This window comes from Myotis lucifugus, unplaced genomic scaffold, assembly GCF_000147115.1.
Source record: "Myotis lucifugus unplaced genomic scaffold, Myoluc2.0 scaffold_93, whole genome shotgun sequence".
NCBI classification, from domain to species: Eukaryota; Metazoa; Chordata; class Mammalia; order Chiroptera; family Vespertilionidae; genus Myotis; species Myotis lucifugus.
In genome coordinates, this window is record NW_005871141.1 from 2017923 (window position 1) to 2030815 (window position 12893).

General features: G+C 46.9%; 1 protein-coding gene across 1 annotated transcript in view; it reads left to right on the forward strand.

Annotated features, from left to right (window-relative positions):
- Nucleotides 1–12893, forward strand: part of B4GALT6 (beta-1,4-galactosyltransferase 6) — a 53205-nt gene that overhangs the window by 22745 nt on the left and 17567 nt on the right. The window contains exon 4 of the mRNA XM_006091670.3: nucleotides 11222–11346. Within this exon, the coding sequence (XP_006091732.1) occupies nucleotides 11222–11346 (125 nt within the window). The remainder of the gene's footprint in view (nucleotides 1–11221; nucleotides 11347–12893) is intronic.

Consider the following 12893-nt stretch of genomic DNA (forward strand, 5'->3'; position numbering starts at 1 on the left):
AGAGAGAGAGAGAGAGAGAGAGAGAGAGAGAGCATCAATGTGAGAGAGTAACATCGACTAGTTGCCTCCGTGTGTGCCCCGACCTGCTGGGCCCCCATCAGGGTTTGAACCTGCAACCTAAGTATGTGCCCTGACTGGGAATCGAACCTGCAAGTTTTCAGTTTATGGGATGACACTCCAACCAGCTGAGCCACACAGGCCAGGGCTAAAATTACTTTTTATATAGATAGATGGCTGGTTAGAAAATGAAAATGTTTCAAAGGTTTTAAGAATTTGAATAAATGGTTTTACATTACACTTCATTCTGTAAATTGCTCTTTTTACTTAATAATTTTTGAGAACTATGCAGGTGGGTACATGCAGATCTGTCTCTTTCATTCACTGCTGTACAGTGCACCTTTGAATAAACGTACCTTGTATCTCATGTACCTGTCTCCCTGCTGATGACAGTCTAGGGCTGTTTCCACGTTTTGCTGTCACCAAGCAGTGTGTGAGGAACACCAGGCTGAGGTCTGTGCACATGTGTGTATGTGCTCGAGGGCTCCCACCCAGAGTGGAGTTGCTGGGTAGGCTGGCCTGGTTCTGTGCCGGAGCAGCTGTGCCAGTCTATACCCCCACGCCAAGCACGAGCGTGCCCCTCTGGTGTCGACGGACTCTTTTTTAATTTTTGCTAATCTGCTAGATATAAATTAAATCTCACTGTTTCAGCTTTTGCTTTCCTCAACACTCGTGGGTTTAAGGAACTCGTCATGTGACTCTGAGTGGTTTTGAATGTTCTGTCATCGTGTCCTTTATCAGTTCCTTGTTGGTTAATGAGGCTTTTGCATTGATCACTGGGAGTCTTTTCATACATGTTCTGGGAGTGATCTGTTGTCTGCTACCTCTGCTGTAATACCTTTCACAGTCCCTGGGTTTCTTCATTTTGCGGATGAAGTTTATTTTACGACAGTTTAACATTGTGATGTTTTCAAGTGTACCAGTCACTTTAGGGTTTTTGCTTTTTGTGTGTGTTAAGAAAGCTTTCTGTACCCCAGTGCCATGCAAATGCTCTCCTTTATTTCCTTCTAATAATTTTATAATTTTGTTTTTTTAACTTTTGTGTAGAAATCAAGGTATTGTATTTTAAATACATATGTTATTCAAAATTATGAAGAGAATGCATTATCACTACTAAAAAACATTATAATCACTCAGAAGCAATATAGCTATTATTTTGGCTTCTTTTTCTTTGTATTCCCTTTTAAATATACTTTATACATATGAGTTTATATCTTGATTTTTTATATAACTAAAAATCTAAATTAATATATTTTTGAATTACTTGTATATCATTGTGTTCTAATGTCCTCAGTACCTGAGTGTGTTTTTTTGTGTCTTTACCTGAGTTTACTGAGGAATTTGGCCTTTGTCTGCCATATTTGTAGGATTCTTTTCCATTTGTAGTTCATAGATATTATAGACCTGTAATAAAAAGAAAGATTCCCCTTTTAATATCAGCTAAGGCCGTAGTTCTCAAATTTTGGCCTGTGTCAAAATCCCCAGTTGTCTTATAAAACACGGACGCTGAGCCCCACCCTCAGAGTTTCAGAGTCAGCAGATCTGGGGTTCCCGTGTCTGAGGGCTCCCAGGTGACCTGGATGCTAGTGACTTGGGCCACGTTCTGAGACCCGCTGACCTGGAGTTCTGGTCTCCCTTTGGCTGCACACAGCCTGGGGGCTTTCATAACTCTCCGCCGACCCCTCCGTTTCTGGCTTCACTGACCTGACACGGCGCCCGGTATTTCTCGTAAAAACCCTCAGTAGATTCTGAGCGTGCGGCCCCTTTACTTTGTTACTGCAGCCTTGGTTTTCTGAAAATGAATGTTTCTGTCTGTGCTGGGCTGAGAGCTCTGAGCAGTGCTCTGTTGAAATATTGATGACAGTAATTTCATTTGCATAATTTGCATATTCAAGGGCTTATAGCTTTCAGGAAATCCTCCCGTTGGGGTTAGTTGCCATTTTCTTCATCAGCGCTTTGCGAGTGCTAATGAACTGCTCACAAGCACTGCCTGCCACGCCTTCCGGGCCTCCTCCAGCCCCCACTCGCCATCCCTCAGCCACGCTGGAGCGAGGGCCTGGCTGCTCCGCACTGCCTTCCCCGTGGGCTTTTCTGGTTTGTTGTTCTGAGTATTTTCTTTTAATCTTTATTGTTGAAAGTATTACATAGGTCCTCCTTTTCCCCCATTAACTTCTTCCAGCTGCTCCCTCCCCTCCCCAGGCCCTCACCACCCCATTGCCCACGGGTTATACACATATGCAGACAAGCTCATTGGTTGATCTCTTCCCACCCACCCTCCCCTGCCTTCCCTCTGAGGTTGGACAGTCTGTTCATGCCTATGTGACTCTGGGTCTGTTTTTGATCATCAGTTTATTTGGTTCATTATCCCTCTGAGTCTTGGTGCCGCTGCCCCTTTCTCTGCTTTTCTCAGTGTGTTTTTTTAAAATAAATCTTTATTGTTGAAAGTATTACATATGTCCCCTTTTCCCCCCATTGCCCTCTCCCACCCTCAGTCTTTTTAAAAAAATATGTTTTTATTGATCTCAGAGAGAGGAAGGAATAGGGAGAATCATTAATCGGCTGCTTCCTGCACGCCTCCTACTGGGGATTGAGCCCGCAACCCCGGGCATGTGCCCTGACCAGGAATCAAACCGCGACCTCCTGGTTCATAGATCGACGCTCAACCACTGAGCCATGATGGCTGGGCTGCTGCTCTGTCTTGCATTCTTCTACAAGAGAGGGTCACACTCGTCTGGTCCGCTACCTTCTCACACAGGGCCTCCTCGTGGGCAGCCCGTTTGAGTCCAGCACCAAGCGCTTGTCCAGTTAGCTGTGGCCACAGTGATGGGGTTACTGGGCAGGAGATAAGGCCCCATACAGGTAACTCCGTGGAAAGGGGCCGTGGGCTCAGCCAGCACAGTAAGGCTCCTGTCGAGAGCGCCTGGCGTGGGCTGTCCAGGAGGCCCCTTCACTAGTGCGAATCTTTGCCAAGGGGGCCTCCGTTGACCCGTGTGTGAAGTCTGGGATCACAGTATCGACTTCAGAGCGTTGCAAGGATAAACAGCAGCGCAGCGCTTGAAGCCTAACTGGACTTAATTCCATATTCCCTTTCCTTCTCCTCACTTCTTTAAATGGTGTAGCCAGGCTGTGTAGTGATCAAGGGAATGAGAGACCTGGGAGATATGTGTGGAGTCGAAGAGTTGTATAGTTGGCTCTGCGTCCTTAAATTCGTTTAATTAACAAGGTTATTTCCCAGCGATGGTAGCCCCAGCATAATAAAATTCCTGAGTGTAAAATCTTATTATAATATCACACAAAATAATTGAATACGATACCTCCCCAAATAATAGTTATAGGAAGCTCTGCGTAAGATTAAGATCTACTTAGGCGAAAACCACTCAAGTGTGAATGGTACTTCATTTTCTTAACAATCACCAAAAGTGAAGTTAAGGCTTAAAACTGGTGAGCTTGATTATCTAACTGTGACTTCTTTTTGCTTTTTCTCTAGCGAAGCGATGAGACTCTCCATTGCATTATCGTAAAGATAACATCTGAAATTTCCAATAGGAATTCCGATAAAACTGATTTCCTGGATTTCAGCAATGTTTTATATTCAGCCAGTTACACCATACAGTCTATTTTAATGTGATTATTTATACACTTATGAGTGAATACTCCTTGTTACGTTAGTACTTACAGATTCTCCAGATGGCAAAGACACGTTCATTTAAAATACGATTTATGTGAAACTGTGCTAACAAAGTGAAATAGAAATTTCACTTTTCTGAGAGCTAACAGTCAGTGACTGCGTAGCATGGATGGATGCTTCGCTTTTTCTGGGTGAGGTCGAGATAGAAAATGTCAGCTGTGCACTTCGCTTTAAAATAAAGATAGGCTGACCTGTGATTTTCCTGACTTTTAATTCTTATTCCAATAGAACACATTTGCAGTGGCTTTTATATTCTGTCCTTACTGTTTGTGGAATAGGTCCTTTTATGGGTTAACCCAGACAGTTTCTATAGTTGCTAGTTTTCTTTCTTTTTTTAAAATATACTTTTATTGATTTCAGAGAGGAAGGGAGAGGAGGAGATAGAAACATCAGTGATGGGAGAGATTCATTGATTGGCTGCCTCCTGCACGCCCCACACTGGTGATCGAGCCCTGGGCATGTGCCCTGACCAGGAATCAAACTGTGACCTCCTGGTTCATAGGTTGATGCTCAACCACTGAGCCACACCAGCCAGACTAGCCTTCTCAACACAACAAAAGCTACAAGGACGTTTTGAGATGAGTTTAAATCAGTGGTTCTCAACCTTCTGGTCCTTTAAATACAGTTCCTCATGTTGTGACCCAACCATAAAATTATTTTCTTTGCTACTTCATAACTGTAATGTTGCTACTGTTATGAATCATAATGTAAATATCTGATATGCAGGATAGTCTTAGGAGACCCCTGTGAAAGGGTAGTTCGACCGCCAAAGGGGTCGCGACCCACAGGTTGAGAACCGCTGGTTTAAACAATTCAAATGAAAATCAGCCAAGAGGGAAAAGATTAGCAAGCAAACTTCAGGAAAGCTCAAATCATGTTTAATATAACAAACCGTCAGGCATATAGTTATTGTTGACAAGGGACATGGGAGTCACTTTCGAGTAGACAAGCAGTTGTTGAGCCGAGGCTGCACACACAGCGGGCTGGGCTCTGTTGGTCGCAGGGGCAGGAGGAGAAAAGCTAAACATGACCTTGTGTGACCAGCTGGGCAGATAACGGGCTCAGAGAAAGGCAGTGAGGCCACGAAAGGGTTATGTGTAAGGAAGGGAGCTAGACAGCACTTCATTCCCGAAGGAGAAGGGAGATTTCAGAGAGAGGGGCCCCTGAAAGTGGGGATGGGGAGAGCATCACAGCACCGGTGGCTCTGTGTCCAGGAATGAGAGTGGCCCTGTGACGGAGGTGGGTGTAGTGGGGCGTGTCGGGGAGAAGGCTGGAGAGGGAACGGAAGGGCCTTGTAAGGGACTGAGCAGTCTGAGGGCTTTGTGGGTTCCATGACTCCCTAGGCGCCCATGCGGTGGGCTTCAGAGGGAGTGGAGCCCCGAGTGTGTAAGCCTCGGGTTGAGACATGGCCTGGTCTTCATCTCTCTAAGGTGGGGGTGCGGAGTTTTCACAGGTCCAGGGGCAAACAAGGAGAAAGCAGAAACAAGCCAACAAAACCCCCACTGCTCTAGGGACTGTAACGTTCATTAGCTTGAAGTAGATGAAGGATGGATTCGGATGGTGCTTCAGAAAGATGGTACTTCTTATGAGAAGATGAAAATGGGGAAATACTGGATCTGGAAGATCTGGAAGACCAGTGAGGAGACTTCTGTAGGGCCCAGGAGAATGACAGGGGTATGTGCCCAGGTGGTGGCATTGGAGAGAGGTTGACTAGATGGTCGGTGGTGACGGACCGAGGGACCAGGGTTAATTTCCAGGTTTCTGGCTTGGTGACCGTGAACTGAAACAGACAGTGCAGGATCAGCATCGCGTTCAGATAATGGGGAAGTGAATGAGTTCAGTGCTGGGCCTGTTTTGTTTAAAGCTCAGGAGAGGTAACTTGAGGTCTGAATTTCATCAGAGGGGCCTGAGCTGGAAATGAGAGGAAGTGAGACTAGAAGGAGGCTAAGAGCTGGTCCCTGGGGGACATCAGTCAGGGAGATGGAGGAACCGGAGAACACGGTCCCGGAAGCCAGCGGGGAGAGCACTCCTAGGAGTGTGCCGTCTTGTCCTGTATCTCAAAGGAAGCAGGTAGAACGAGCAACCGGAGAGCCTTTGAACTTGGCAGGTAGAAAATGAATGGGCACCACAGCGAGCACAATGTCATAGAGTGGTGGGTAAGAAGCAAAATACACTGTCCTGAGAAGTGACTCAGAAATACGTAAAAACTAATTGGTTGAAAAAAAGTTTGCTGGAAAAGGCAAGGAGAATGGGGGTAAGGAATCTGTGGAAGGGGGGTGGTCAATGAAAGAACAACGTAGGAAGAGATGGACTTGAAGGTTAGGTGTTGTGGGCAGAAACTTCGGAGAGACGAGAGCTGGGAATAAGAGGGGGCATAAGGGAAGTGTCCTCAGAGCCACATCTGGAGGACGTGCCAGGAAACATGTGCTCAGGATGAAGAATGAGCTTTGGGAAGCGGTAGGGACACCACCTCCTCAGAGGCGAGGGCACCGTTATTTGAAGATGTGGTGGAGGAAAGTGAGAGGGTTCATGCCTGCCGCTCTCAAGTTTGTGGTAAAGTAGGAGGCCACGCACACATGAGGGGCGACCAAGAAGGACCGTGCCTCTTGGAAGGGAGGAGTAAATATTTAACAAGTTGTAGGGAAATGAGAAGTGGAGGCAACTGATCATGCATTAAAAGACGGCTAGCCAAGAGATCCCCTCCGCCACCCCCGTGACGTCAAAATGCACATACAAGGTGACATCTGTTTTGGTTGATAGCTTTCTATGTTCAAAGCAACATATTAGATACTGCCACCAGATGATGGGGTTAATCTGTGTGCTTCAGTGGTATTTTTTGGGTGGGTAATTCAAACTTGGAAAGTTGTGGATCGGGTGAGGCAGGTCAGGAGGGGGGAGGAAGTGTGAGTGTGTGCAGGCGTACAGGTGTGTCTTAATCCAGCAGATTCAGCATCTGGTGAAGGCCCCCTTCCTGACTCATAGGTGGCCTGGTCAGGGCACATGCCCAGGTTGCGGGCTCCACCCCCAGTAGGGGGCGTGCAGGAGGCATCCGATCAATGATTCTCTCTCATCATTGATGCTTCTCTCTCTCCCTCTCCCTTCCTCTCTGAAATAAAAATACATATATATTAAAAAAAAGAATCACATTTTAATAGAAAACACTGCCCTGTGGTTTGGGCCTGCACATACCTAAGAGACCCCAGACCCATTTAGGTCCCGCATCCCCACGTGCGAGGCGTTGTGGCGTGTCTTGCAAATTCAGCATTAGGCTTACCTTCTTTTTTTTTTTTTTAATATATTTTATTGATTTTTTTACAGAGAGGAAGGGAAAGGGATAGAGACAACATCAGCCCAGCATCACGTGTCTCACTCATTCACTTTAAGATTTGACATACGAATAATTTGAGTTACGAGCTCCGTCACGGAATGAATTAAACTCGTAAGTCAAGGCCCCGCTGTATATTAAAAAAAAAGAATCACATTTTAATAGAAAACACTACTCTGTGGTTGGGGCCTGCACATACCTAACAGACCCCAGACCCATTTAGGTCCCGCATCCCAAAGTGGGAGGCGTTGTGGCGTGTCTTGCAAATTCAGCATTAGGCTTACCTTCTTGAGAGCACAATCTCACCTATAAGCGTCCATGTCTATAGAGCCGACTTAAATACCTCATTTATACACCTGTGGAAACTTCAGCGTTAGGAAGTCACAGCCGTGGCCTGCCTCGCCAGGGGTGCAGCGCGGTTAGTTGTTCTTGCCCATGACAGAAGCAGGTTGGCCCCCAGGCCTTGTTGCCAAGACTGACAGGGAGCTGCCCGCGACCTTCATTCTCCACTTCACCCTCTCGCGGACTGGCAGCCCCCCTTTTCTTCGGGCTCCCAGTTCTCCTGCTCTCCCCTTCCTATCCCCAGCCCCAGCTCCCACATGGTGGGTGAGGCTTGGATAAATGACATTATTTACATGTATGTGCTGATGGAGTTCCCTGCTGGGTAAATGGATTTTTTTTAAATTTTGTTTTATTACTTAAAGTATTACAAAGAGGAGTACATATGTCTCCTTTCCCCCCCGCTTGACCTTCCCCCGGCCTTTCCTACCCCCCAGTGTCTTGTGTCCATTGGTTATGCTTATATGCATGCATACAAACCCTTCGGTTGATCTCTTACCGCCCCCCAACCCTCCCCGGCCTTCCCGCCGTAGTTTGACAGTCTGTTGGGTAAATGGATTTCAGCCAATACATTTATTTTCCATCTTTTCATCTCTAACTGCAGAAAGAGTGCACGTGTTCTCACTGGAAAACCTCAGATGTAGCCTCAATGGACTGAGGGCGGGAGTTCTCTGTGGAGCTGGGATCCTTGCTCTTCAGTTGCCCTTGACCTCTCCGCAGGTTGCAGCAGAGGGGGCTGCGTCCTCTCCTGCCTGTGAACACTGGAACGCTGTCGGGGTGGAACCTGAAGGGCAGCCCCACGGGTGCAGGAGGTGAAGTAGCCTTCGTGGGTGCAGTGGAGAGGACCCCGAGTCCTCCCTCTCCTGACCACAGGCTCACCTTGAGGGATTCTTTCTAGTGGGGACAGTTTGGAAACCGCGTCACCACTAGTTCTGCTCAGGGCCTCTTCCTGGCCATAGTCTGTATCAGTGATGGCGAACCTATGACACGCGTGTCAGAGGTGACACGCGAACTCATTTTTTTGGTTGATTTTTCTTTGTTAAATGGCATTTAAATATATAAAATAAAGATAAAAATATACGTCTTTGTTTTACTATAGTTGCAAATATCAAAAAATTTCTATATGTGACACGGCACCAGAGTTAAGTTAGGGTTTTTCAAAATGCTGGCACGCCGAGCTCTATACTGTGCTCTCTCCCTTCCCTTCCTGTGAACAGGATCTTCACTTAACCACCCCCCTCCAAGAATGAGTGCTGATTCTTTCTGTTCTTTGTGATTACACCTTCACTGTTCCCGTTCCCGTTCCCACAATCCAGAAAAAAACGTTGCTCTTACCTCTGGCATGCCCACCTCATGCCACTGGGTCACCTTGGGCCGTCAGCCAGCACGTTGCTAGGGTCTCAGAGCCAAGAGCAGAAGCACAGAGCAAAGCTGCTGAGGGACTCTGAGGAACGTGTGGGGGTGGCAGCCAGGAGTGAGTGGTGGACACGGGAGGCCCTGGTCATCGAGGAGCAAGATACAGGGCTGCCTCTTCACTCGCCAGCACGCGGGTGTGCAAGAGGCAAGTTACACTGCAAACGATCCTGGAGAAACTCCCAACAGTCATGATGATTACAGCTGTTGAAGCATTAAAGCTGGAAGAAAGGCCCCTAAATTGGTTTAGCAGTGCATACAGAACACCAGCCTCAGTGACTTCTATGAGCTGCATATCATTTAGCCTGATTACTATCATTTTAGCAATCTAGCATACTATTCAATGCATTAGATTTATTTGTGCGCATTTCAGTTGATTGCAGGGCCGGATTTTGCATTTGGTTCTAAAAGACCACAAACATTGTCAGCAGAACAGGCAGATAGAAGATTGCGAATTTTTTCCTAGGTTGTTCTGTGAAACCCAGGCATCTGCGTTTTATTTTTATGTTTTTGTTTTTAATCCTCACCCGAGGATATTTTCCCATTGATTTTTTCATAGAGAGTGGAAGAGAGAGGGAAAGACACAGAGAGAAACATCCATGTGAGAGAAACTCATCGATGGGTTGCCTCCTGCACGTGCCCCGACCAGGGCCTGGGCTGGAGAGGAGCCTGCAACCGAGGTACGTGCCCTCGATCGGAATCGAACCCGGGACTCTTCGGCCTGCAGTCTGACCAGGCATTTGCACGTTAGAATACTTCTTCCCAGCATGCCTCCGTGCTTCAGGGAAGCCACTGATGGAGAGGGCGCTGGGGGGAGAGGCGGCTGAGGAAGCCTCTGGAATAGAGGAGCAGAAGCGAGGAAAGGGGCTCCCCGGAGCGGAACTGCATGCTTTATACAGTGGGGCCTTGACTTACAAGCTTAATTCGTTCCGAGACCGAGCTCGTTAAGGAGCTCCTTAAGGAGCTCATTAACTCAAATTACTCTATCAACTCAATGCAAAAAATCGGCTGAGAGACAGCTGGTATCTCAAAAAACTCGTTAGTCGGGACACTCATAAGTCAAGGCCCCACTGTATTGTGAAATCCTGGCCACGGAGGCTCAGAAATGGGAACCTCAACATTTGTTGGTTTCTGTTTTGTGAGATGAGGAGGCTGGAAAGAACTTTGTCCTGTTAGTTCTTCGTTTTGTTTTTAAGGGAATGGAAATGATTTTCTGACTAAGATTATTCCTCTTTCAATGGTATACGCTAGAAAACCTATTAGGAGAGACACCTTCAGGATAGCAGATCTGTGGGGATATGTGGTAGGTGCGCAACATAAATTTGCAGTCCAGCCGGTGTGGCTCAGTGGTTGAGTGTCGCTGGTTCAATACCTGGTCAGGGCACATGCCTGGGTTGCAGGCTCAATCCCCGGTTGAGGGCATGCAGGAGGCAGCAGGCTGATGTTCCTATCTCTCTCTCCCTCTCCCTTCTTCTCTCTCTAAAATAAATAAAAACATGTTAAAAAATAAATTTGCACAATTACACACTGGCCAGTGTGGCTCGGTTGGTTGGGCATCGTCCCATGCACCGAAAGGTTGCCTGTTTGATTCCTGGTCAGGGCACATGCCCAGGTGGTGGGCTCGATCCCCTGTAGGAGACAGCCGATCAGTGTTTTGCTCTCACACTGATGTTTTTCTCTCTCTTCCTCAGCCTTCCTTTCTTTCTAAAAATAAAAATAAAAAATCTTTTAAAAAATTTGCAGAATTGTGTTTGCAGACTTTCTCTCTTAAAAATGACAGTAATAGTAGCTGACATTTGTGAGTGTGTACCTTTGTGCTGGCACTCTGCTTGGTCCTTCACACTCTATTTCATCTCATGGGTACAACCCCTTTGGGAGGCAGGCATTACCATCGCCACTTACCCGTGGGGAAACCGAGGCACGGAGAAGTGAAATAATTTCTCCAATCGACAGCTTCTGGTCAGGCTGACTGCTGAATTCATTACCTCTTTTGTGCTGTGCTGTTGTGTCCCCTCTGTCGACTGTGTTGAAATTAAACATAATGTGTAAATAACTTGAATAGCTGCTAAACTGCAATGATGTGCAAAGTTGAAATGACATGCAAACATTTCCCAAAGGCTATGAAAATACTCATTACTCAAAACCAAAAGGTTAAATATGTTGTTTTTTTTTAGGTTGACTTACTAAAGGTAATGATAGAGTGACCATATAATTTATCTTGCAAACTAAAATGGAAAGGGGGTAATACTAACAATTATGTGGTGATAACAGGAACGAACCGTACTGCTCTGGCAGCTGAGTTACGCCGCTTACCCTACTGAGTGCTGGCTTGTCTTACTTCATCTTTGAGGCGAAAAAAAAATATATTAAAACCATTCTTCCTGTTCTTGACCTTCCAGGGGGATTTCTCAATGTCAACGTAAGTGAAGTCAGTTTTGATGAAATTCATCAACTCTTCTCCAAGGACGTAGACATTGAGCCCGGAGGACACTGGAGGCCGAAGGACTGCAAGCCCAGGTGGAAGGTGAGGCACGTTTGCTCGAGAGCAGGGCGACGCTGCTGTGCCTCCGGGGAGTCGTGTGCTCGATTCAGAATACACAGTGAAACAGCTTTAGGTCTGGATGGATTTAAGAAATCAACACTTTTATATTTAACTAGAGGCCTGGTGAAATTCATGCACAGGTAGGGTCCTTAGGCCTGGCCGGCGATCAGGCCCATCTGTGGGATGACCAGCGGGGCGATCAGGGGTTGTGGGGGCCCCCGCTGGAACTCACCTTGGCTGACCTGGGGCCTGTGTGCTGGGGGCAGCTCCTGCGTTGAGCATCTGCCCCCTCGTGGTCAGTACGCGTCATAGCAACGGGTTGTTCCGCCGTTGGGTCAATTTGCATAGTAGGCTTTTATTATACAGGATGCATAGGTATTCACAGATGCCATTTAATATTGTTCCTCAGGAAGACTGTAACTGTATCTTCACATGTAAAGTGTATGCTCACGTGTTATCACCAGTCTTCACATGTAAAGTGTATGCTCACGTGTTATCACCAGTCTTAGAGATCCCGTAGCAGTTCTGTTCTGTCTGGAGGAGAGGCCGTGATTGCTCTGCCTCCTGCACCACCTGTCCCTAGTGCTTGCTGACACCTGAGGCACGGCCCCTCCAGGTCCGGGAGCCGGTGCCAGCGCATGGGGAGGGTAGTAATGTCCTGGTTTCCGCTTGGGTCCAACATTGGGGTTTTCAGGCTCTGTTCCTCTGAGCCCAGAATTCTAAAGAGGCCACTCAGAGGTTCCTATGAGACAGAAAGGAGAGCGCGGGGCTCTTCACCTCTGTTTCAGAAGGCGGAGCACAGACTTCTTTTTCAAAGATGTTTTTATTGATTTCACGGAGGAAGGGAGAAGGAGAGAGAGAGAGAGAGAGAGAGAGAGAGAGAGAGAGAGAGAGAGAAACATCAACGATGAGAGAGAATCATTGATCAGCCGCCTCCTGCACACCCCACACTGGGGATCGAGCCTACAACCCAGGCCTGTGCCCTGACTGGGGATTGAACTGTGACCTCCTGGTTCATAGGTCGATGCTCAGTCACTAAGCCACGCCGCCTGAGCCAGAGTACCAACTTTTGATCTCTTTGTTATGTCGGAATTCCACTTAATGTTTTATTTGAAAAACAGTAAGGGGGAGAGCCTGCCTCTGCTGCTTAAAGCGCTGTAATAGAAAACCCCGGCTTAGCCTCGACTTGCTCTCACGACTATGAAACTGGTTAAATGCACAGCCAGGCGATGTTTTTATGGTTGAAGAGGAAGTGGTACTGACGCAAGTGAACTGAAAACTACATCTGATTAAATCAAAGGTTATGTCCTAAAGGATTGTGATGTCACCTTAATCTGGGAGTGGTTTCCAACTTCTCTTTTGAAATCTTAGTATTCTGCTGAAATGCTTGTGGGTTTTTCTGGTGTACAAGAACAGTATCACCGCTGGGAGGGAGAAGTCCGTGCTGTTAAGCTTATGATAAAAGTCCTTTCCTTAATTGGCCTTGAGCTCTTCCTGTTTGGGGAATGTGTCTCTTTTATATCTGCGCT